Source organism: Talpa europaea, assembly GCF_964194135.1.
Source record: "Talpa europaea genome assembly, chromosome: 9".
Lineage (NCBI taxonomy): Eukaryota > Metazoa > Chordata > Mammalia > Eulipotyphla > Talpidae > Talpa > Talpa europaea.
This window is the reverse complement of record NC_140076.1, coordinates 41,474,046-41,495,906: the sequence shown is the minus strand read 5'-3', so window position 1 is coordinate 41,495,906 and position 21,861 is coordinate 41,474,046. Positions and strand designations below refer to the sequence as shown.

General features: G+C 40.3%; 1 protein-coding gene across 1 annotated transcript in view; it reads right to left on the bottom strand.

The window, feature by feature from the left end:
* Positions 1-9,553, bottom strand: part of DDAH1 (dimethylarginine dimethylaminohydrolase 1) — a gene marked incomplete at its 3' end in the record, with an annotated part of 123,925 nt that extends 114,372 nt beyond the window's left edge. The window contains exon 1 of the mRNA XM_084241747.1: positions 9,097-9,553. Within this exon, the coding sequence (XP_084097873.1) occupies positions 9,097-9,399 (303 nt within the window). The 5' untranslated portion in view covers positions 9,400-9,553. The remainder of the gene's footprint in view (positions 1-9,096) is intronic.
* Between the last annotated feature and the right edge of the window lie 12,308 nt (positions 9,554-21,861).

The window sequence follows — 21,861 nt, the reverse complement described above, 5'->3', positions numbered from 1 at the left end:
CAATTCAACTTCATCTCATAATGGATTGCCATTAGCAAGGCAAGAGACTATAAGATTGGCTAATTAAGCAGAACAAGTATACATAATGTCTCAGTTAAATAAAACCCAGTACTTTTTATTTATCAAACTCCAATCCCATCTTACAAACGTAAATTGTTATCATCTCCTCCCCTCTCCTTATTCCTTTCTTATCCCCCAGTTTCCATCCAAGACACCATGATTTCCAAAAGGAAATTACAGCATCTCCATGTTGGAAAGAATATTTGATCTTAATATCACTGCAAAAATCAAAACCAGGGCCTCTGGCCCCAGAATATCACTGTATCCCTATTGTGCTGTCTTCTGTAGTATGTACAAAATAGAACCCATGAGCATAGATGCACACTCAGGTTAGGCAGCTCTTGATTTAAGTTAGTGTGAGATATCAATGATGTTTACTGCCAAGACAGAGAGACTTGTGAATAAAAACACATTCCAATAGTAAATAGAAAAGTTTTCTCTTACCTGCCATTGGCAAAGATAATGTTATATGTAACTATATATTACATGGTGACACGTTTGCTTGACACATCCTAATGTGGCAATTTGTAGGTCAAAGATTTAGTTATTGTCTAGTCAAAAACAGTCTAGAGACTTCAGGAAATGAGTCTCAGACCTGCAGTGGACTTCAGTCTATTTTGAGGCAGGTTACCTTGTTCCCAAACCATGCTAGTCAGGTATCCTATTTGGCCTTTTGCAGTACCCAAGTGGGTAGAAGAACACTGGGAAGCACAGTTAGAAACAGGGTATTCCAGCTGGCCAAATCCCTTTAGGCTCATAATAGGAAATACATTTAAGGATGTGGTGAACTCAGAACTAGGGTTCTGAAATCTTAAGAGATTTCAGGGAGCACAGGGGGCTTGTTTTAATCCTACATCTTTCCCAATAATATTAATGAAATTAATTTTTACTGGACTATCACTCCATCTTATTTCATGGTATTCTTTGCCAGTCTTTGGTTACTTCTAGCTCTACCCCCTCGTTCTACCATTGTCTGCCACTAGTGGGACTGTGAGGTCCTGGAGGCAGCAGTAGCATCTAATTCATCAGCATCTACTTTGACTAACATTGGGTCTGGCATGTAGCAGATAGTGACTAATTGTACAAATATACATGAATGGTGCAACTATTGTTCCTCCACCTTCAAAGGAATAGTCATTTTTAATCATGACACTCATAATTACTGACATAAACAAATTAGAAATCTTTAGTATTTCTTTTTTTTTTTAATAGAGGCATGTTTTATTTGTTTGTTTGTTTATACATGCACTGGGTACAGTCAGAAGCGTGGGAGGGTGAGAGAATTCACCTGAGCCAGAGCGGGGAGCAGAGCAGGCAGAAGGACTGAAGTACACTGCCGAGGGGAGCAGTCGGCGGCAGGAGAGGTCTGCGCGCCATGTGGGACCCTCCTCTGGTGGCCGGGGAGCAGCCGGGGATCGAACTGGCACTGCAGAGGCTGCAGGCAGCTTTGCAACCCAGCGCTCAACTGCTGCGCCACCGGGGAGGCCCTAGTATTTCTTAAGTAAAATAAAAACAAAGGAATCAAGGCAAAATATTTTTAATAAAGGGGAAGTTTGATTTTTCTCACCCTTATTCAAATCAAGCAAAATATTGATGTATTCATCTTCACTGAAATGACAACTTACCCCCTTAAGCCCATTCAGCTGCAAAGCCATCTAAAAGTTATATCCCTTTAATGTGCTAATCCAAACTAAGGTTTGCCCACATTGATTTATTGAGAAAAATTAAACCCTGCAATAGTTTGTACTTTTATCTTTGTCCCTGCTGATTTCTCTGGTCATATTTGCTGGTATAGTTTAGACATTTAGAAACAAGAGTCTGAAGTCTGTGATTTTTATTCCTTTCTACATGATGCTTCCACTCCTCAGCCCTCAGTCTTAGGAAGGTAATGTACATTATTAAATTATTTGACAATGACAAAGTGAACTAGGATGGAATTATATGCACACATTTTTAATGGGATTTATTGTTTGAGATTACTCCTGCTTGTTCATTTGGATAAAGAGTGCCTGTATATGAAATGAGCCTGGGAATTTGACAGATTTAATACCTTATATCAGTTTAGAGAAAGCTGTGAAAGTGAACTTCAAAGGTCAGGGGAGCATTCTGATGGAACATTGAGCATTCAGTTATAGAAAATAAGTATTTGTTGATCAGTTAGAGTGAACAATGTACTGTGTTCTTTGTAAGATATAAATGAAACCTCTCTCTCTCTCAATATTTCACATATTTTATCTTTAATAATGATACCTACCAATTAGGGGAATGGATTCTACCAAATATCCATATTTCCCAACAGAGTACTAGCTCTTTGGAAATAGTTACAGATTTTAGTAGCAAATACCTATAAGATAAATAATAGCTAGCACTTGCCTTTTAAACATGCCTCTTCAAATTTACATTGACATTCATAAAAGGCCGTCAATAACTTATTTATTTATGATGTAAAGCAGTGGAAGGCTAATCTATTAGTTCAAGTCTTAAGCAGGTTTTTTCTATATTGTGGTTTATACTAATGGATGGATGCCTACCACTACTATAATAAAACTAATTTTGAAGAAATCTGAGCCTAGTAAGAATTCATACATGCAAAAGCATTTTTTCCAGCATATCTGAATTAGAAGGGATTCATCCTTGCCATCTTAGTCTTATAATGATTCTCTAATGATTCTAGGAATTGCTGCAAAAAGCTCATTTTCAGCTAATAGTATCTAACAGAAGTCACTCCCTACTCATCATTATGTTCTTTATTTTCAAGGCTTTCAAGATCAACTGCAGGGGAATAGATTACATTATTGGATGTATCCCAGCTTCCAAGACACATCAATTTCCAAACATTTATTGCCAAGGCCATGTAGAAGAGTTGAAAAGGAAACATCCTGAAAGAAAGCACTTGTTCTAACCCTTTGGAGGTGATGATTTATCAAGAACCGTTAATCTGTTGCATATGAAGGGCCTGCAGCAAATTCACTTTCCATCTTGGTGAGAATCAGAGTAGTATCTAATTATGGTTTAGGGCAGTTTCTCAACTAAGTTAAACAGAAGTTTGAGCAAATGCGTGCATTAAAAAAAGCAATCATCCAGTCTGTTAGTAAATAAATAATTATGCACAAACTGTTCATAGGCAATTTGGGGATTTTATGTAAATAACTATTATTTTTTAACTAAAATGAGAACAATCTACTCTCATTTATGTGAGGAAGTAAAATGATTCACTTATTTAATATCCATGTTAGGGGGCCTCCCCGGTGGTGCAGCGGTTGAGCGCTGGGTTGTGAAGCTGCCCGCGGCCTCTGCAGCGCCGGTTCGATCCCCGGCTGCTCCCCTGGCCACCGGAGGAGGGTCCCACATTGCGCGCAGACCTCTCCTGCCGCCCGCTGCTCCCCTCAGCAGTGTACTTCGGTCCTTCTGCCTGCTCTGCTCCCCGCTCTGGCTCTGGTGAATTCTCTCACCCTCCCGTGCTTCTGACTATACCCATGCCTCTATAAAAAAAAATAAATAAAAATAAAAAAATAATATCCATGTTAGGTTGTATACCATGAGGACACTGAGTGTATAAAGTGGGATCAGGCAGTTATTCCATACTGACAATGTTCTTTTAAGTTTAATAACAATTGGCAACAAGTACTTCAAGCAAAAATGACCTTCACATTTTCATAAAAACCACAGTTCTGCCATGTATTAGCTGTGTTTGACTTTCAAGTTACTTAACCTTGTATACCTGAGCCTCAGCCTCCTTATCTTTTAAATAGAGTTAATAATCACACCATCTGTTGGTATTCTCTCATACACATAACTTAGCACACATTAACTAGTTATTAGACATAAGCTTATCGTTCACCTGGCCTTTGAGGTCAACATAATTATATGCTTTTTCCTAACCAAATAATAAACTGAGGACCCAAGATATGTTGATATGAGTAGGTAAGTACTTTAACGGAAGATTTTCTATCTCAATATATGTCCCTACCCCTTTCACTTATGCCCACATGCTCACCCCTTAATGCCTAATTCTACTTTGGCAATTTATTACCTTGTGCTAAACACTGCCTTCTTCCTAAGGATATCCCTAAAAATGCAAATGCTCTGGGAAAGGATAATTAAAGCCATTATCACTTTGTGAGATTGAATTTCTGTGTGCTTTTTCTCCTACACATAATAGCTCACTACATACTTGGCACCTAGAAAAGGATAAAATGGCTCTGAAAAAAGTGAAAGAGCAAAAGATATACTTCACAACTTTGCTTGAGTAATCTTTGCCAGTTAATTGTTTATTAGTTACCTTTTGAAAAGAACCTTGAGAAAATGGTATTAGTGTTTACCCCTAAGCAAGGAAACTGGGTAATCAGGAACAAAAGTGGGGTGAGGGGACCAGACTGACCTTCACTATATAGCCTCTTCTACTTTTCAGCTTGGAACTGAAGTCATGTATAATCTATTCAAAAACTATTTATTTTTAAAAACCCAGTCTTCCCCTGCCAGTTGTCTTATTTCAGCTTTTGGATATTTGTTTAAGGGGCTTTGACATATAGAAGTTGATCTTATTTTCCTCTAAAAAGTATTCATTTAAAGTGATTGTTTTCTCAAGGCTAATTTATTTGTTTTCAAAGTATCAATCATATTAAAATATTCATATTCCTGAAGACAAAAAGTTATCAACCAATTAACATCATTTGTTGACTTTTTGTATCGACAGTTTTCTCCACTAAAACTTAAGCTTTCTGTATGCAGGCAGGGTCTATGTTTCATTAATTTTTGGAGATCCCATTGCAGAAAACTCTGGGCTTTTAGAGAAAGGTTACTTCCTCGAGTTTGGTTTTCAGTACTATCTTACAAGGCAGAAAAGTTATTAAATATAACACAATGTTTTGATTATGAAGGATTACTCAGGATTGTTATGGAAACAAAGCAACAATCAGAGACAGAGACAGCTGAAGGGAGAGAGAAGGGAACAATAATTATATACTACCTGAACTTGTAATGAAACTTTTGGGACTCTATTGATTGGGGATGCTTGCAAAATACCAAACATATCATTAGGAGAGCTAAAGTTGACCTAAAATCATTGCCACATTGGTTCAACAAAACATTTGCTGCATGACTGTTTGTGTGCAAATGTTGAACAATGCAATCATGATTCCTGTCTTCACAATTTTCGTAACAGTGGCCCATACAGAAAGGTAAACATATGGTAAATACCACACTGTTACTACCATATGATAACTACTATAAAAGGAAGTATAGAGAGCTATAGGAGCTCATAAAAGGAAAACCAATTCTATGCTTGGGAAGGTAATATTTAATATCACAGTGATGGGACCACTGTCCTAGTGTTCTGCAAACCTGAGTTCAAATCTTGATTTCATTGGCTCCACTATATAACCTTGGCCAGTTTATTTAGTTTCTCGAAACCTCAGGTTCACCAACTTTGAAAAAAGAATAATGACAGTTCTGGGATCAAAGAGATGGTGAGAGCATTCAATGAAATGCAGCTTATAAATCCTGCAAAAGATCTGGCAAATGGCAAATACCGAAGGTAATAATAATAACAATAACAGCAAGCTGAGAAAGATGAATAGGAACAACCAGGAGGAAGCATGTCCCATGCAAAGGAGAAATGTGTATTCAAAGCAATAATATGGTGCTCTTGAGGGAAAGAACCTGGTTTGTGCTAAGGTTTGGAAAGCACCTGGAGTGGAGTCAAGATGCAGCTGAAGGGCCTCCCTGGTGGCCCAAGGGGTTAAGACGCAACCTATGAAGCTATCTGCAGCCACTGCAGCATGAATTCCATCACCGGTTTGGGAGTTATCCACAGGGTACAACAGACCTCTCCTGGCTGGCCCGCTGCTCCCCTCAGCAGTGTGTTTGAGTCGAGCTGCCTGTTCTGCTCCCCACTCTGTCTCTGGTGAACCTCTCACCCTCCACATCTCTGCCCTTTACCCCAGTTCTTCTATGCATAAATAAATAAATCTTTAAGAAAAAAAGATGCAGCTGACATTGGAAATGCAAGGAGAGCACCATGGGTTTAGAAGACTCAACAGAGGCCCCTTAAGAAATTTAATCATGATCCAGCAATTCCACTCCTAGGTATTTACCCAAAGGACACAGAAACATTAATTCCAAAGGGCACCTGCATGCCTATGTTTATAGCAGCACTGTTTACAATAGCTAAGCTTTGCAAACAACCCAAATGCCCAAAAACAGATGACTGGATCAAGAAGATGTGGTACATATATACAATGGAATATTACTCAGCAATCAAAAAAGATAAACTCATGCAATTTGCAGCAACATGGACAGAGCTGGAAGGGATCATGCTCAGCGAAATAAGCCAGAAAGAAAAAGAAAAATACTGGATGGTCTCATTCATAGCAGGAATCTAGAAAACCTAAATAAGAGACCAGGAAAAAGAATAAGTGTAAGAAAGAAAAAATCAAAACCAACAAGCAACTATAAACCAGAGACACACTATGGGGGAGGGGCGGGGAAAGGAGGGATTGGGGTGAAAATAAGGGGGGTTCAATTGTATGGGGAATATAAAAATTACAAATAAATAAATAAATAAATAAACACTGTTAACAAAAAAAAAAAAAGAAATTAGTGGGAGTTCAAAGTAGTTAAATAAAAGATGGAAAATTGGGGAAAAAACAATGATCTATACTTAAAAAAAATTAAATCAGAGGAGAGATAGGGCCAGATTTGAGTTTCAGAAAGATCAATGTGGTTACAGTGTGGAGAATGGAATGGGGAATGAGATGGTTGAAGGCAGGGAGATCAGTGATAATGATTTTTAAATAATGCTTTGGTTGATGTGGAATTTCACAGCTAAGGAGGCAGGCATCATGTGAAAAATACATGCAACAATCCCCGGGAGGACCTTGAAGTAATAACTATCAGCTTATTGGTATCAGTTAAGTAGCATTTCATTCATTCATTTATTCATTCATGCATTAAGTACTTATTAACATCAACCCAGGCAGTGAACTGGTGCTGTGAGAAATTTCAAAGTGAGTTACCCTGCATGTCCCTGTTCTCCAAAGCACCCCACACAACATAACTACCTATATTGTTCACCCTGGCTGGAAGATTCTTTACTATAATGAAACAGATCATGTGCAGTGCCAAAGGCATCTTTGAGGAGAGACAACATGCCTGCATGACACTCAAGCTTTGAGGCATAGAAGTTTAGAGTAGAACCTAAGGATTAAAGTGTCCTTCACCCTGGGAAAGGAACTATCAATATAATTATATCAGTGTATAATAGATTCCTTAGTCCTCAAGAAGGAGCAAATCTTCCATGACCTATTTTTAAATGGATCATAAGAAACAACATTGACTGAATGTACTATCCAATACATTTCAGATGAATTAATGTATTACAAAAACTCTATAAAACAGGAATTATTATGTTTACTTTATAGGTAAGAAAACTGTAACAAGAGATGCTCCTCAAAGACAAGGAATCAGATCCAGTCTGATATTCACTGCTCTATGTGGTCTGGTTGAGAGCTGATGTAATAATGAAGCCAAATTAAAATGTATGCCTCAAACTCTGATGCAGGAGAAAGATCACCACCCACTGAAGTATCAGGAAGTGCAAAACTTGGAATATTTTATTATAGGACTGAAATGAGATAGAATGAATAAATATGGCGGCAGTCTCTTGAGAGGCAATTGAATCACCCTCATCAAGTGAGAACCACTGAGAATGAGTTTTTGATATTATGTATTCTTCTAGGTACAAACTTCAGCTCTGCTAGATGGCCTAGCACACATTAGGAAGTATTCAAATGACATTACAGGCTTATCAGTTTAAAAGAGAGTGGACATCTCAGAGACTCAAAGATGGAGAGGTGTAGCGAAGGAGATAAAAGAGCTCAGCAAATGAGACCTGTTACTCTTCTAGGTCTGCTAAGGTAGGGTGAAAAGAGGTGATGATCTCAGTGAGTAGTACGTGGTATAAGCTTATTTTCTCTATCATGTAAGGTTCTATCAACCAAGTAGTGGAACATGTAAAATAAGGTTCTTTTTACTGAAAGTTCTAGGAGGCATTTCCAATAGAAGTGAATAAAGACAAAACCGGGGGCAAAAACCCTAAACCTCCAGATATTAAAGAAATTACCAGCTCCTGCAATGCCACTTGACGACAATAGCGTCGGAGAGTCTTAAGCCGGCCTGGTTAGCGGACAGTCAGAAAAATCCCAGGCCAGATGGCATTTTAAAATCCAATCTCACTCTATTTGTCTCTCTCCATGAATGTATGTACCTTGTGTTTAAAGCAATCACAGCCATTTTCACAGGCTGTGATATTTTAAAGTAGTCTCTAGCCCTTGTGAACACAAAAAGCTCTAATTGCTGTGAACTTAAGAATATAGACTATAAACATTTTGGAATCTGTGAAGCAAGCATTCCAGTTACACACAAACACAAAACACCCTACAAAAGTACAGCTTTTCAAACCTAGTTCGTCCCTGCATCTTCACCGTGGCTCACCAGCAAACCACTCTCCTTAACATTCATCTATCTGCCAGCGCCTTTAGGTGGGACGATCACCAGAAAGGTAACACGAGATGCCCCAGGTATGTGGGCATTGACACCTCGCTAATTCAACAGACCAGCCCTGCTCCCAAGCTCCAGGCAGGACTTGGGGGCTTCGGTGTCAGCCTCCACCCGCTCGCCTGGAGCGGCACCCCTCCCTGGGGAAACACTCAGAGTCGCACAGTCCTTGCTACTGTGTAATCTTTACAAATAAAAACGCTTCTGAGCTGGATTCGCCACCCCACCCACCTGCCTGAGTCTACACCACCGCACTCCATCGCCTCGAAGGCACCCAAGCTGCGCGGACAGCCGGGAGGCGTGAACAATGAACTTCTCCCTCCGACTCTCTCACACGTCCTCGCCCCCAAATGGGAAGTTCCGAACTGGCCCGGGGGCCCATTCCGCGATCTCCCCGGCAACTCGGGCGCGGGCGGCGGGGGTGGGCCCGGCACGCGTCCCCGGCCGCGCCCCTCGCGTCGTCGCCGGGCGGACACTCACCTCCTTCCTCCGGCTCGGCGCCCCGGGCCGGGTGATGAGGGCCGTCTCCTCGCACACCACGGCCACGTCCTCCACGAACACGCAGTCCGGGAGGCTCTCGTCAGCCGGCAGCTCCATCACCTGCAGCCCCAGCTTACTGCCCAGCACGCCCACGTAGAGCTGGTGCTGCCGCTCGGCGCGGGCGAAATCCACCTCGTCGCCCTTGGTGCGCCTGAGCGCGTGCTGGCCGAGGGACTCGGGCGGCTTCCGCACCACCGCGTGGGTGACCCGGCCGAAGGCTGCAGGGTGGCCGAGCGCGGCCATGGCTCCGGGCGGCGGCGGGGTCGCGGCGGCCGGGTGCTCCCGCGGGCAGCGCGCGCCGAGCCTGCGAGCGCCCGGCGGCTCCCTTGGCAGCCGATGAATGTGGTGCAGAAGGAGCCCGGCTCGCGCCCGGAGCCCTGCCCGCGCGACTGAGCATGCCCAGAGCTCCGGGCGCCGGCCCGCGCGCAGCCCGCGCCCACCCCGGCGAGGTCGGGTTTGGCGGCCGCCGGGGCGGGCGCCGCGGGAGCCGTGGGGTTTGGGGCGGCGGCCGAGAGAGCCGCGAGGGCGAGGGGTGTCCGCGGGAAGGGCGCCCCGGCGAGCAGTCCCTGCCCCCCACCCGACCTGACGTTACCTGGGTTCCGCCGCAGGTGCACTCCGCACTCGCCCGCCCCCGCGGCGACTTGGGGAGCGGGCGGTGGTCTGGACCGAGCCACTAGGGGAGTTTCTGGGTGATCGGGAGGCATGGGACGGACTGATTGCTACGTGGAGAAATGCTTTGACCTCTCTCGACCTCGCTCTAGTGCGCCCAGGTTGCCCCGCATCCGGTACCACAATCTGTCTTCACACCCAAGTCCCCACTTTACCTTGACATTCTCTGCAAATGACCTCTCAGCGCACGTGAGACTCGTTTCCGTCGGCGAGGACGACCGTCGAAGAGAAAGAGAGAGAGAGAGAGAGAGAGAGAGAGAGAGAGAGGACATTCCTTTTTATTGAACAACGTGGTTCAGGCATGTTTGTCCCTCACACAGTGAGGGGAGGCAAAGACCAAAGACCAAACATGTTTTCCTCCCGGTGCACTTGTGCTCACCTTGCTCAGTGTCAAACGTGTTGTTTCACAATCCTTATCACTGGAAACGGTTTCCAACCTCCCGCTGGTCATTCCCTCACACCTGCACAAACTCCATGAAATTTCCGTGGTGTTTGTCGAACTCTTTTTCCGTACTCCTCAGGGAGTGTCTTTCTCATTTAATAGCAGGAAGCTTGCATTTTTCCCCCCTCTCAAATATCTCAGGCTAAATATTCCATGGGTTCAACACTTTTTGAGTGGAAGACTCATGTCAAAAATCAGATTGTAATTCAAAAATGCGCTCAGGCAATAATCTTTACTCACGTTCTATAGTCTAAGTCCCTTCAACAACCTTTCTGATTTAAAGATTGATTGTATCATAGAACATTGTTTGAATGGGACCTTAGGGACCACCTTCTTTCACTTTCTGCCCTGTTCTTGAATTCTAGCTAAAACGTTTATGTTGGTTATTGCATATTTACTTGAACGCGTTAAACCTCATTTACAAAGTCTTCTCCACTTTTGAAGAACTATAATGGTTAAAGAACCCCACTTCATTTAGGGCTGAAATCCCACTGACCCCACCATACTAGTATTCTTTCACAAGACAACACTCACATATTGGAAGATATTTCTAATATATATTTATGTTGCCTAACAACCCCTTCTACACCCTGGCCTGAACCTTCAGAAAATAACTGGTGATTTGATTTCTCAGCCACTTCAACATTCTGATCATCTTCCTTTTGATAATACCAGTTTGCTTGTAGCCCTTTTAAATCGTCTCCGGAAGAAAAATAATTCTTACTGTGTGGTCTGACCAGCACAGACTACAACAGAACTCTTGTTACAGATGCTGGGTTTCTATAACACTGTCCAAGATTGTATTCACTTTTTTGGTGGTCCAATGCCAAGGCTCAGGCACAGTCTTCTTGCCAGAAAGCTTGTTCCAGTTTTCAGGAAACGAGGGTTTCCAGGAGCAGGTCTAGCACAGGATTCTAGCATGGTTGTTCTAAATGAGCCCAGAGGAGATGTGATCTGCCTTCTCTCCCTTCTCTCAAAGGCAATGTGAATCTGCCTGGATGGCATGGCACTTCTCAGCCTCAGAAATGAGAGATCTTCCGTGAAAGATAGCTTTGACACTGACATTAGCGAGTGGGACCAACAATAAAATAACAAACGTTTATTTTATTTATTTTTAAAATTAATATCTTTATTTGTATATATTTTACATCAGGTATAGTCCTGTAGGGTAAAGAAAATGTCAGGCTTTTCTGCCCTCCCGCCATCAGGATAGATGATGGATCCTTGTCCTGAATGCATGCCTGATGGCGGGCACCTGGAATAGGGTGTGGGCATAGGTAGATGGGATTCACCTTGGCTAAGACTATGCTTTTTAAAGGGCGGCGTCACAGGCGCCAGTAGAAGCCAAGAAGCTGAGAAAGTAGCAGCAGAAACCGAAAGAGAAGAGGCCCGAAGCAGAAGCAGAGAACGCCGGAGAGCCCAGATAGACTGAAGATTTGCTGGGGGCTGGGAGGACTGCCAGCCTCCCAGACCCCCAGCACCCCTGCCTGCCTTATGCCTGGTGAACCCCAATAAAAAACCTGCAAAACTACTGAGGACTCTGACTCCTCCTTTACCCGGTCTGCATGGGATCAGAAAACCTGCACTGTGTCCATTCCTGCCCTTACAAGTCCCCATAGAATTTCTACCACCGGTCACCCATGCACCATCATCTTAGTCCCTTGTGCTCTCCCCGCCTTCCTTTTACTCCCTCTTCCTCCCTCTCCCCTGCAAAATGCCTCTGATTTATAGTTGTCTGATTATCTTTTTGTTGTGTTTTATTATTATTATTTTCCCTGATCCTTTATTTGGGATCCCCCATATACCTCCTATAGTGAAACAATCCAATGTATAATAACAAACCTTTAATATATACTAGGTTCTCCTTCTGAAATAAAAGTGTCAGAGGGCCCCAGGCTACCCTATTGGCATTAACCTGTGTCAGAAATCACCTGATGGGATCCTCAGACAAGGAATTCCCTCCAATGTTACATATGAAAGTTGACCCACCTGCTAAGCTTTTGCAGATTAGTGTATAGGAATTTGTTCGCCCATTATCCCAACATTAAGGCTCTATCCACTTCCAGTTGACCTCTAACTATCAACCATAATCACTATCATGCCCTGTGCCTTGTTAGAGCCTGAATGCTTTGCCTAGCACCCAATGTCCTAAGTGGAACTGTGAACGTGGTCCTGTGTATCTCTCTGTGTTCATATCAGCACAGCAGCCGATTAAAATCTGAACCTTTTCCCTATTTATTGGTATTAGTCATGTTTTTCCATACTGAAATTGGACTGCTGAGTTTTTTTAAAATCTAATTTTGTAGTTATCCCTATTAGATGTTATCTGCTTCATTCCTGCTTGTCTAGTTCTGATTCTGTCATCTTGTGCATTATTTATTACCTCTAGTTTTGTGTCATCTGAAATTTGATAAGCATGCCTTCTGTCTCCACTAAGCAGTTGTCAAAAGTGTTAGAATGTATATATTGATGACAAGAATAATAAAAACACCCACTCCACTAATTTTGTCTTACATATCTTCCTGCATGTGCAATGAAAGACTGTTTTTAGGAAAATGGACTTTGTTGAAATGAATAAATTTGTTCTGCCACAAATATTTATTAAAAATCCCCCAAACACACCATATTATATACTTCAGAGTCACACAGGAAACATAAAAATATGTTCTTTAACCTTGAAGAACTCACAATCCCATATAGAATACAAAGCATCCCAAACTGGAGCTATGATAAGGGCACATGAGAGGTATAGCAACAAAGTACCACTGGAAGTTTAGGAAAACTGTTATCTCAGTGGCTAATGGGAGTGGGATAAAACTACTTGAAGATGATTAAACTTGGTTTAGACCTTGAATTATTTCTAGGATGTGAAAAATTAGAAGGAGAGAATGAGAATTCTAAGGAAAACTATCTATAGTAGTTTGTCTCTTGTTCACTTAAATTCTAATACAGATATTCATGACTGGTTCCTGACTCTTCTCCAAGCAACTTGCAGGGATTAATTTTTTTTCCACTTCATGTCTCTAACTCTTCAAAAGTTAGCATTCAGGTGGCCATGCTCTCCTCCATCAAGCTAGAAGACAGGGAAAGAACATAATAGTGTCAGACCTGATAGACCTTAAGGGCCAGATGAGGAAGGGAGGCTTTATCACCTCTACACACATTCCCCGGCTAGACTTCAATCACACAACTACAACTACTTCAAGCTTTGGGGTCAGAAAGAACAAACAGAGGCCCTCCCTGGTGGCATAGGGGCTAAAGTCTCAGCACTATCAAGCTATCACCAGCCACGGTGGCATGACTTCAATCCCCAGCCAGGGAGCTGACCCACATGGCACAGCAGACCTCTCCTGTCTCAACTGCTGCTCCCCTCAGCAGTGTATTTCAGTCACCCTGCCTGTTCTGCTCCCCACTCTGTCTCTGGTGGATCCTCTCACCCCCCACACCTCTGGCCAACACCCTAGTTCTCGTATGCATAAATAAATAAAAATAAATCTTAAAAAAATAATGAAAAGTGCTTAGAAAAGAGCTTAGGATAGTATTTAGTGCCTAATAAGTACTCAACAAATATACCTATTGACAGGTTTTAAACAAGTTTTGTACATATTTTCCTACCAAAGTTCAAACCCATATCCTGAATTAATTGTCATCAAGATACCCAAATGCTTCCCAGCAGAACTTGTGGCCTTCCTTGACCGACAACCAAATGTCACCCACATTTGTAAACATAGATCTAACACACATTTCTTGAAGCCTTTTACACACCAGGATATACATGTATGTGTGTACAAACACAAATGCTTACACAAACACACAATGCATGCATTCCAGGGCCCTAATAAGTCCCCTTCATTTCCTTATGACATAGTTTTATTTCCTTATAAAGAACAGTGAAAGGTCAATTTTGCAAAACCAGGTATCTTGTGGTATCCACCCACAATTGTTTTAATACATTGTTAGTACATGTTTTCTTCTTTTTCTCAGTGAAATCATTCTCTATTCCTCCACTTCTTCCTGCTCCTATTCCTCACTTTCTCTTTGTCTTTCTTTCTTTCCTCTTCTCTTCCTTCCTCCCTCACCATTCCTTCTCTTTCCTTTAAATGTTGACATTTCTAGTCATTCTCTAACCTCATTCTTTTTCCTCCAACTTTAATGCTCCCTCCTGTGGGTGAGCTAATCTAGGTTCATTACTTCAAACACCCTTCAATGCCAATGGTACCCAAACCTTCATTTCCCATTCTGTGCTCTCTCTCCTGAACTTCAGAATTACCTAGAAGTTATCTCTGTTTAGCTGTCCACAGGAACTGTGGCTGATTATCCAGTCAGCCATATGAAAGTAAATCCTAGCCTAACTCTTTCCTTTGCCTCCATATTTAATCAATCACAGTGTTCTGACAGATCAATTTCCTTAACATGGGTCAAATCTCTCCATGTTTCTCTACCCACTCTGCCACCTCCTAGACCAGAATATCGTTAATAGTTTCCTGAAATATTGCCACAGCCCTCCTATCCAGAATGGTCTTTCTGGATAGCAAATGCAAATCTTAACCATGACATTTTCTTGCCTAAATCTTCCAGTGGCTTCCTAGTACTCTCAGAATGAAATCCAAATGTCTTTACTGTGGCCCATGGAACACCCCTGCCCCCCATGACATAGTCTCTGTTTTCTCTCCAATCTCATCTGGTCATTTCCCCATTCTTTCCTTACTTAGGCATTCTATCTTGCATACATGGTTTTTTTTATCACTGGGCATGACTTGACTCCATTGCCTGCTTCCTTTAAGACTTAGGGAACGTATCACCTCTTCCAAAAGGCCTTCCCTGAGCACCCAGGCTGCATGAGATAAACTGTATTCCTGTTTTCACTCCCATCACACACTGCTTTTTTACTTGCTAGTCCAGGGAGATCTTAAAATGTAGACACATCTTTTTATTGCTAAAACTCAATATAGGTGTGGGGTAGATGATGTCAGGCTTTTCTGCCCTCCTACCATTAGGATTGATGGATCTCTGTTTTCCTAAATGCATGCCTAATGGTGGGCACATGGAGTAGGGTGTGGGCATAAGTAGGTGGGTACACCTGGGCTGAGACAGGGCTTATAAGGGCAGCGTCACAGAATGGAATGAGACCAACAGGAGAATAAGCCAGAGACCAGGAGAGAACCAGCAGAAAAGAGAGAACAAGACCATGAGAGAACCCCGGAGAGTACAGGAAAAGTGAAGATTCACAGGGGGCTGGGATGCCTGCCAGCCTCCTGGCCTGCCATGTACCTGGTAAAATGGCAATAAAAGCCTGAAAAAGTCACCGAGGGCTCCAGGACTCCTCCTTCACCCGTCTGCTCGGGTCATAGAAAACCTGCACTGAGCCCTTCCTGCCATTACAATGGGTGTTTATAGATTGACCTAAGAATAATGGATGGCATTCACCTCTTTATACTCTAATCAGATGACCTTCATGAGAATAGGTTTCTGTTATTACAAAATGAGATTATATCAGGCCTCCTTTCTGCTCCAAGAGTCTATGATTCTATTTCTCCAAATGCTGGTTGCCCTGGAGGTAGTAAAGTTCATGGTCTGAGTCTGAATCCTGTTTTGTAACAGCTGTGTGATCTTGTATAATTTAACCTTTCTGAATCTGAGACTCATATATAAAACAGGAATTGCAATACAATTGTAAATGGATATTAAGATTAAATAAAATTAGTTTAAACAACATATGAAACATGCTCTCCTTATCCCTTCCACTGGTTAAGACAGTATTCAGTTAGCCCTTGTTCAAATCTTAATTCCACCACTTACTCTCGTACAATCCTACTCGATCAGTTTTATACACAGAGATTTTTTTTCATTTGTAAAATGAAGAGGACACCTTATTTATAGCATTATAAAAATCAACCAGATGATCCACCCAACAAATGTTATCAGCTTCTATAATGATGATGAAGGAAGAGGAACTTAATCATAGTTGAATTTCAATGAAAGTTACTTCTTTCCCCCTGACCCTCTCCATTCACAGTTGGTGAAGCTTCATTTACCATTCTGGAGCTAAATTTCATTATAGCAAAACTGCTGCCCAATTCCCCTGATGAATGTGAACTTTATTGTATTGATTATTGTTAAAAACTTGCTACATCTTAAATAACTTAGGTTACTTGTATCCTATATGCTTGTCAATGTACAATGTACAACTATTAGACACACTTCATTAAAAAAAGTCAGATTACCTCCCCACACATTTTATCTTGCCAGCACTTTCATAAAATTATAGTAGCAGGTTGTATAAATTGGAACCTTCATCATGCATCATTGGGGATTTGCAAGTTTCTAGTGATTCTATGGAGAGCCTCGCTATCCCATTACTGCTAGGCTGGTTGTCACTCATTTTTCATATTTCACCCTTCACCTATTTTGTCCTCTGAGTGATTTTTCTTCAGTTTCTCCTCATCATGAATTAACTATTCTCACTCTTTTACCCCGTTATCTGCCACTGCCTAACAAACTACCATAAGACAATCATTTTGCCAGTGATCTATGGAACAGGAATTTGGGGAGGACTTTTTAAATTACAGTGAATATATTAAATAACTTACAACTTGAAACCCACGTATGTGCTAGGATATAAAAGCATAAAATAGCCTAGGCTAGAAAATTATAGATAATCTAGTGTGCATTTTATATTGAGGCATATACTGATTTGTTGCCTGGAATGTTTAAATTGTAGATAGTTTACCTCTGATTCACTTGGAATTGACTAGGGCAGCTAGAGCTGGAGGACCTACTTCTGAGATGGTTTCTAGCTCACCTCTCTGGCACCATTCTCTCTTTCTCCTTGTGTCTTCTCCTCTAGACTTCTCTATATGACTTGGGCTTTTCAACTTTGGTTGTCTCAGAGTGGTCTCACTTCCTAACTTACGTTTGATTTCCTAGAGGAGAGAAGTGGAAGCTGTCAGCCATGAAAGAGCACATTTGGAGCTAGACTGGCATTGTTTTCTGCCTTCCTGTATCAGTCAAAGCAGTCATGTTCAGATTCAAAGAGAGAGGAAATAGACACCTCTTCTGGATGGAAGGAGTATCCAACATTAATCAGCCACATACTTACTGTCCAAGTTCCTGCAATTATTTATATAACTTTTCCAGAGAATTTGTCTTCTAGTTCCTGAAATTTTTGCATTTTTTTTCTGGAATAAAATCAGGATCCATACACAAAAATTTATTTACTAATATTAGACACTAAAACAGTATAGCAGAGACAGCTATTATCCAAGATATCATATAATTAAACATTTACAAACTAAGTGCTATAAAGAAAAAGGACAGGGTACTCTAAGCATGTATTATAATAGAAATCCCATCTATCTGAGGGATCAAGGAAGGCTTTCGAACTGAGATGTGATGGATGGGTAGGTATTAACTAAGATTTCACAGAACATTACAAATTGAGAAAGCTTATGAGCAAAAACAAAAGGTCAGAGGGGACTTTATGAGTTTTGAGGAAGAGAAAAATTCATGCACTACAACTGGAATGTGGGTACTTTTGTTAATTTTATTTTACAAGTGAGGGAACTGAGGCTTAGTTCCCTGCTGAGTGCCTGGTACAGGAAAGACTCCACACCAAGCATGCTTCTTGAATGATGGTGAGCTGGTAACTGATATATAACCTGTCCTTAGGCTTCTTCTAAAAACTTTTACAGCTGGAAAACCGTTTCCCACCATCCTAATGACATCTACATGAGAGTCATCTAGACACAGAGAAATCAGCACAAAAACCCACCTTGTGAAAACATTATTTTCAGTGCATGAGGATATACATGCATTATTAACATAATATGTAACTTATTAATTAAATATATATTTCTCAAGTTTTATGTGAAAGAAGACAATGTCACACACATAGCTACTCATATAGGTCACACACATAGCTACTTACTGTATTTTCCAAAGTATACATTAAAATATTCCAGGTATCAAATCATTATATGCCACAATATAAACTGCACACTAGATTATCTATAACTTATTAGCCTAGGCTATTTTATGCTTTTATACCCGACTAGTACATATATGGGCTTCAAGTTGTAAGTTATTTAAAGTATTCACGGTAATTTAAAAATTAACTGTGCCATCTGCCAACTCAAAAGTGGAAAAAAATCAGACTTTTTATAAAAAATAGACTTTCATTGCCTTGAAAAGTTTTTTTTTTCCCCTGGGGAAATAATGCAATATAGTATTTTAGGAAAAAAGGAGGATAATATTATATAGGAAAATCAGAATCCCACTTTAATGGAAAATTCATGAGTTCCCACATGATCCCAAAAGGTCATACAATATACCTTTAAAAAGAAATGAAAAAGGCTCTAACTCTAATTTGCTTTTTGCCTAGAACTTTTTCTGACCTCTTAATTTTTTTCCATTGTGTCCTCCCTTTTGTGATTTCATGGTTTCTTTTTTTTAAGATTTATTTATTTATTAATATAAGAATGGGGGTACAGGCCAGAGGTGTGTGTGGGGGGGTATGAGAGGATTCATCAGAGATAGAGTGGGGAACAGAACAGACAGATTGACTGAAATACACTGCTGAGGGGAGCAGCAGGTGAGTCAGGAGAGGTCTGCTGTGCCATGAGGGTAGCTCCCTCGCTGGGAATCGAGCTCATGCTGCAGAGGCTGCGGTTAGCTTCATAGGTTGCGTCTTAACCCCTTGCACCACAGGGAGGCCTCGTGAATGTTCCTTGATCTCTACAATATTGTCTGCTTTCTGGTAACATCATTCTGATCCTCATCCTAACTGGCCACTGATAGATAGCTGGACAGCAGGGGAAGGGGCTGTGGATATTGTCAGGAAAAACTTATGTCAATGGACTGTTAATATTTGGGGGAATAATCCTCAGGTCTTTGTATCATGATATAATACTGTTTTCTACATAATTTTATATTATTTATAATATTTATTCTAAGGAATATGGTGAAATACACCCCTTAAAAGGAACTGTATTTTGATACACCTCCTGAATGTTTGAACATAATTTTTATTTTACTTTGTGTTTTGCATTTAAAAGATTCATGGTTTGCTATAACCCATGAGGCAGTAACTAAAAAGTTTAAAGTAGTTAATAACCTGAAATTATTTTTCTTCCCTTCTGTTTTTCTTTTATAAAAAACACCAGTAGGAAATTAAATGCTTAATTAAGTTAAACAAATTAGCTGAACACTAATATTACCACAACTAGTGTTTGTACCACTAATTGCTTATTGAGTATTACAACAATGTTCACATAGTCTGAAAGTAGTTTTGGCCCCAAATCAAAAGAGACAGTGGTAGTTCTACACAGTATAGGATTAGGCATTCTAGAGGTGGATTCTTATGAGTAACACAGAACACCAGACAGCTAACTATTTCAGTTCAGTTTACTAGGTTTTGTCTTAATGCCTTTAGGGTAAAAATGTTGCTTCCAGGTTCCATCTGCTTGGCTCTGCTTGGGGGAGAGTCTTGGGTGCTGAGTGATCATGTTTCCTGGAAGAGTTCACAGAGATCTGATATGGGAATTTCCAGAAGTGACTATACCCATCTTAACACATACTGGAATCTAAGATACCATTTCTTTGTCATATTGTTCTAAAGCAGAAAATTCAATTAAATCCAAAGAGCACATTTTTGCCTCATAAGAACAACTGCAAGCAATTAATAGAGAAAATAGAACATGTGACAAAACAGCTAATTCTTCAGAAGAGTGGGAGAATTAAGACACTGCCTATAATTTAATATATGTATTAGATTAAACCATCACAGTGAAGATTCATCTTGGAAGTCCTTCATTGCTCCCCTCTCCTTTCTCTCTCCCACACTATTAGCAACTCTCATCCCTGAATTGTCTCTTTCAGCCCAGGCTTAAACTGCTCCCTTCCATTATTAAGACATATTTGCTTTGGAATTCATTCTCCCAGCTTCCTCCTAAGCATCTAATTAAACCTAATAAATCTATTTGCACTAGCATCTTTGTGGGTGATAATAACTTTAACCAAATCAATACTTTTTTTTTATTAAGTGACGAAGTGTGCGGGGCATTGAGGCTAATAATCTGCTTAAGAAAATTTTGTTTAAAAATTGGGAACAACTGGGAAGTAGTTAAATAAACCATTGTATATCCATATCTGTGGGAAACTGCATAGTCATTAAAAATAATGTTTATGAAAATGTTTTTGTAGATACCAGTTTCACTTTAAAACATACATAAAAAAGTGACATATAATAGAAATTTCATTATATGAAATTGCTGATGAAGCTGACAGAAGGGAGGACTAGAACAAAGGTTAAATTCTGCAATACTAGGAAACAGTTTTGTCTTTAAGCCTTGCTCTCTCAATTAAGAAATTGGATTGTATATGATTTTTATTTTCTTAGAATTTTTATGGACTTTCCAATTTTTTTCAAGGAGCATATACTTGTACTGGAATCAGAAAATAAATAATAATCATTTTTTATTATTTTTATTTATCTTTAAAACATTTTTTGAAGATGATTTCACTCTACAACAGTTGTCAGAGTAGTCCAGAAGATATAAGATTGAAAATAAACTTACTATATTATGGTAAATATTATAATATAGTTTAGTGCATGGTGCTGTGAGAACCATCTATATGGATGACAGGCAACTTAATACACAACTGCTCCCAGTGATTTTCTGAAAGTCGTTAGTGTTCTAAGGAAATTTCCAGTTCACAATTATCCAGATGTGTTTAAAACTCAGATAATTTTTTGGATTTTAGAAAGGTAATGTGGTATTTGTGTTTTCATAATATCTAATGGGTCTGGAGCAGCACCCTATAATCCAGAATATTAATATTCCCATTTGGTAAAATAGTACTATTGGAATAAGAACTACAAAGTTTCTCATCAGTTTAGGCCACTAAATCTGTCACTGAAATGTCTTGTTTTCCAGAGACCTTTGGGTTCCAAACTACAGGTAAAAGATTGTGGACCCAGATGAGAAATATGGGGATTCAGCACCAGAACCTATACAAGATTATCTATTCCTCAGCTCCTAGTGCATCAAACCTAACACTTGCTATGATCAGAGTCATAAAACTGATATTGATTAACATTATAGAATGTGGTCAAATTAGATCATAGAGCACTCAGGAGTGAAGAGACTAATTTCGTGTCTCGAAAGCCCACATGCTTAAGGGAACTGAAGTTATTTTAAAGGAGAGACAATATCTTATAAACATTTGAAAATGTCAAAAAAATATGTGGTCTGCTAAATAGACATACTATTGACATTTGGAAAAATGCATTTCTCAATACTTTCAAAAAGTTGTCTGTAAGCTAAATTTTTCCTAACCTCACAGGCCACTAAGTGACCAAAAGGCTGTGGTTTCAGATCTTAACTAGAAACCTGCTAAGTTTACTGATATATAACCAGTTCAGGAGAGGTTTTACTTATTAATTTCTGATATGTATAGTACATAAAATATGGAACAGTTGATTTTTTTCAATTTCTGTGATATAATGAGTTGTGTGCAATGTCTGAGCAAATATTGCACACCAATGAAGACAAGTAGCAATTTCCAAAAAGTGACAGATATGTTGTTTTAGGGGA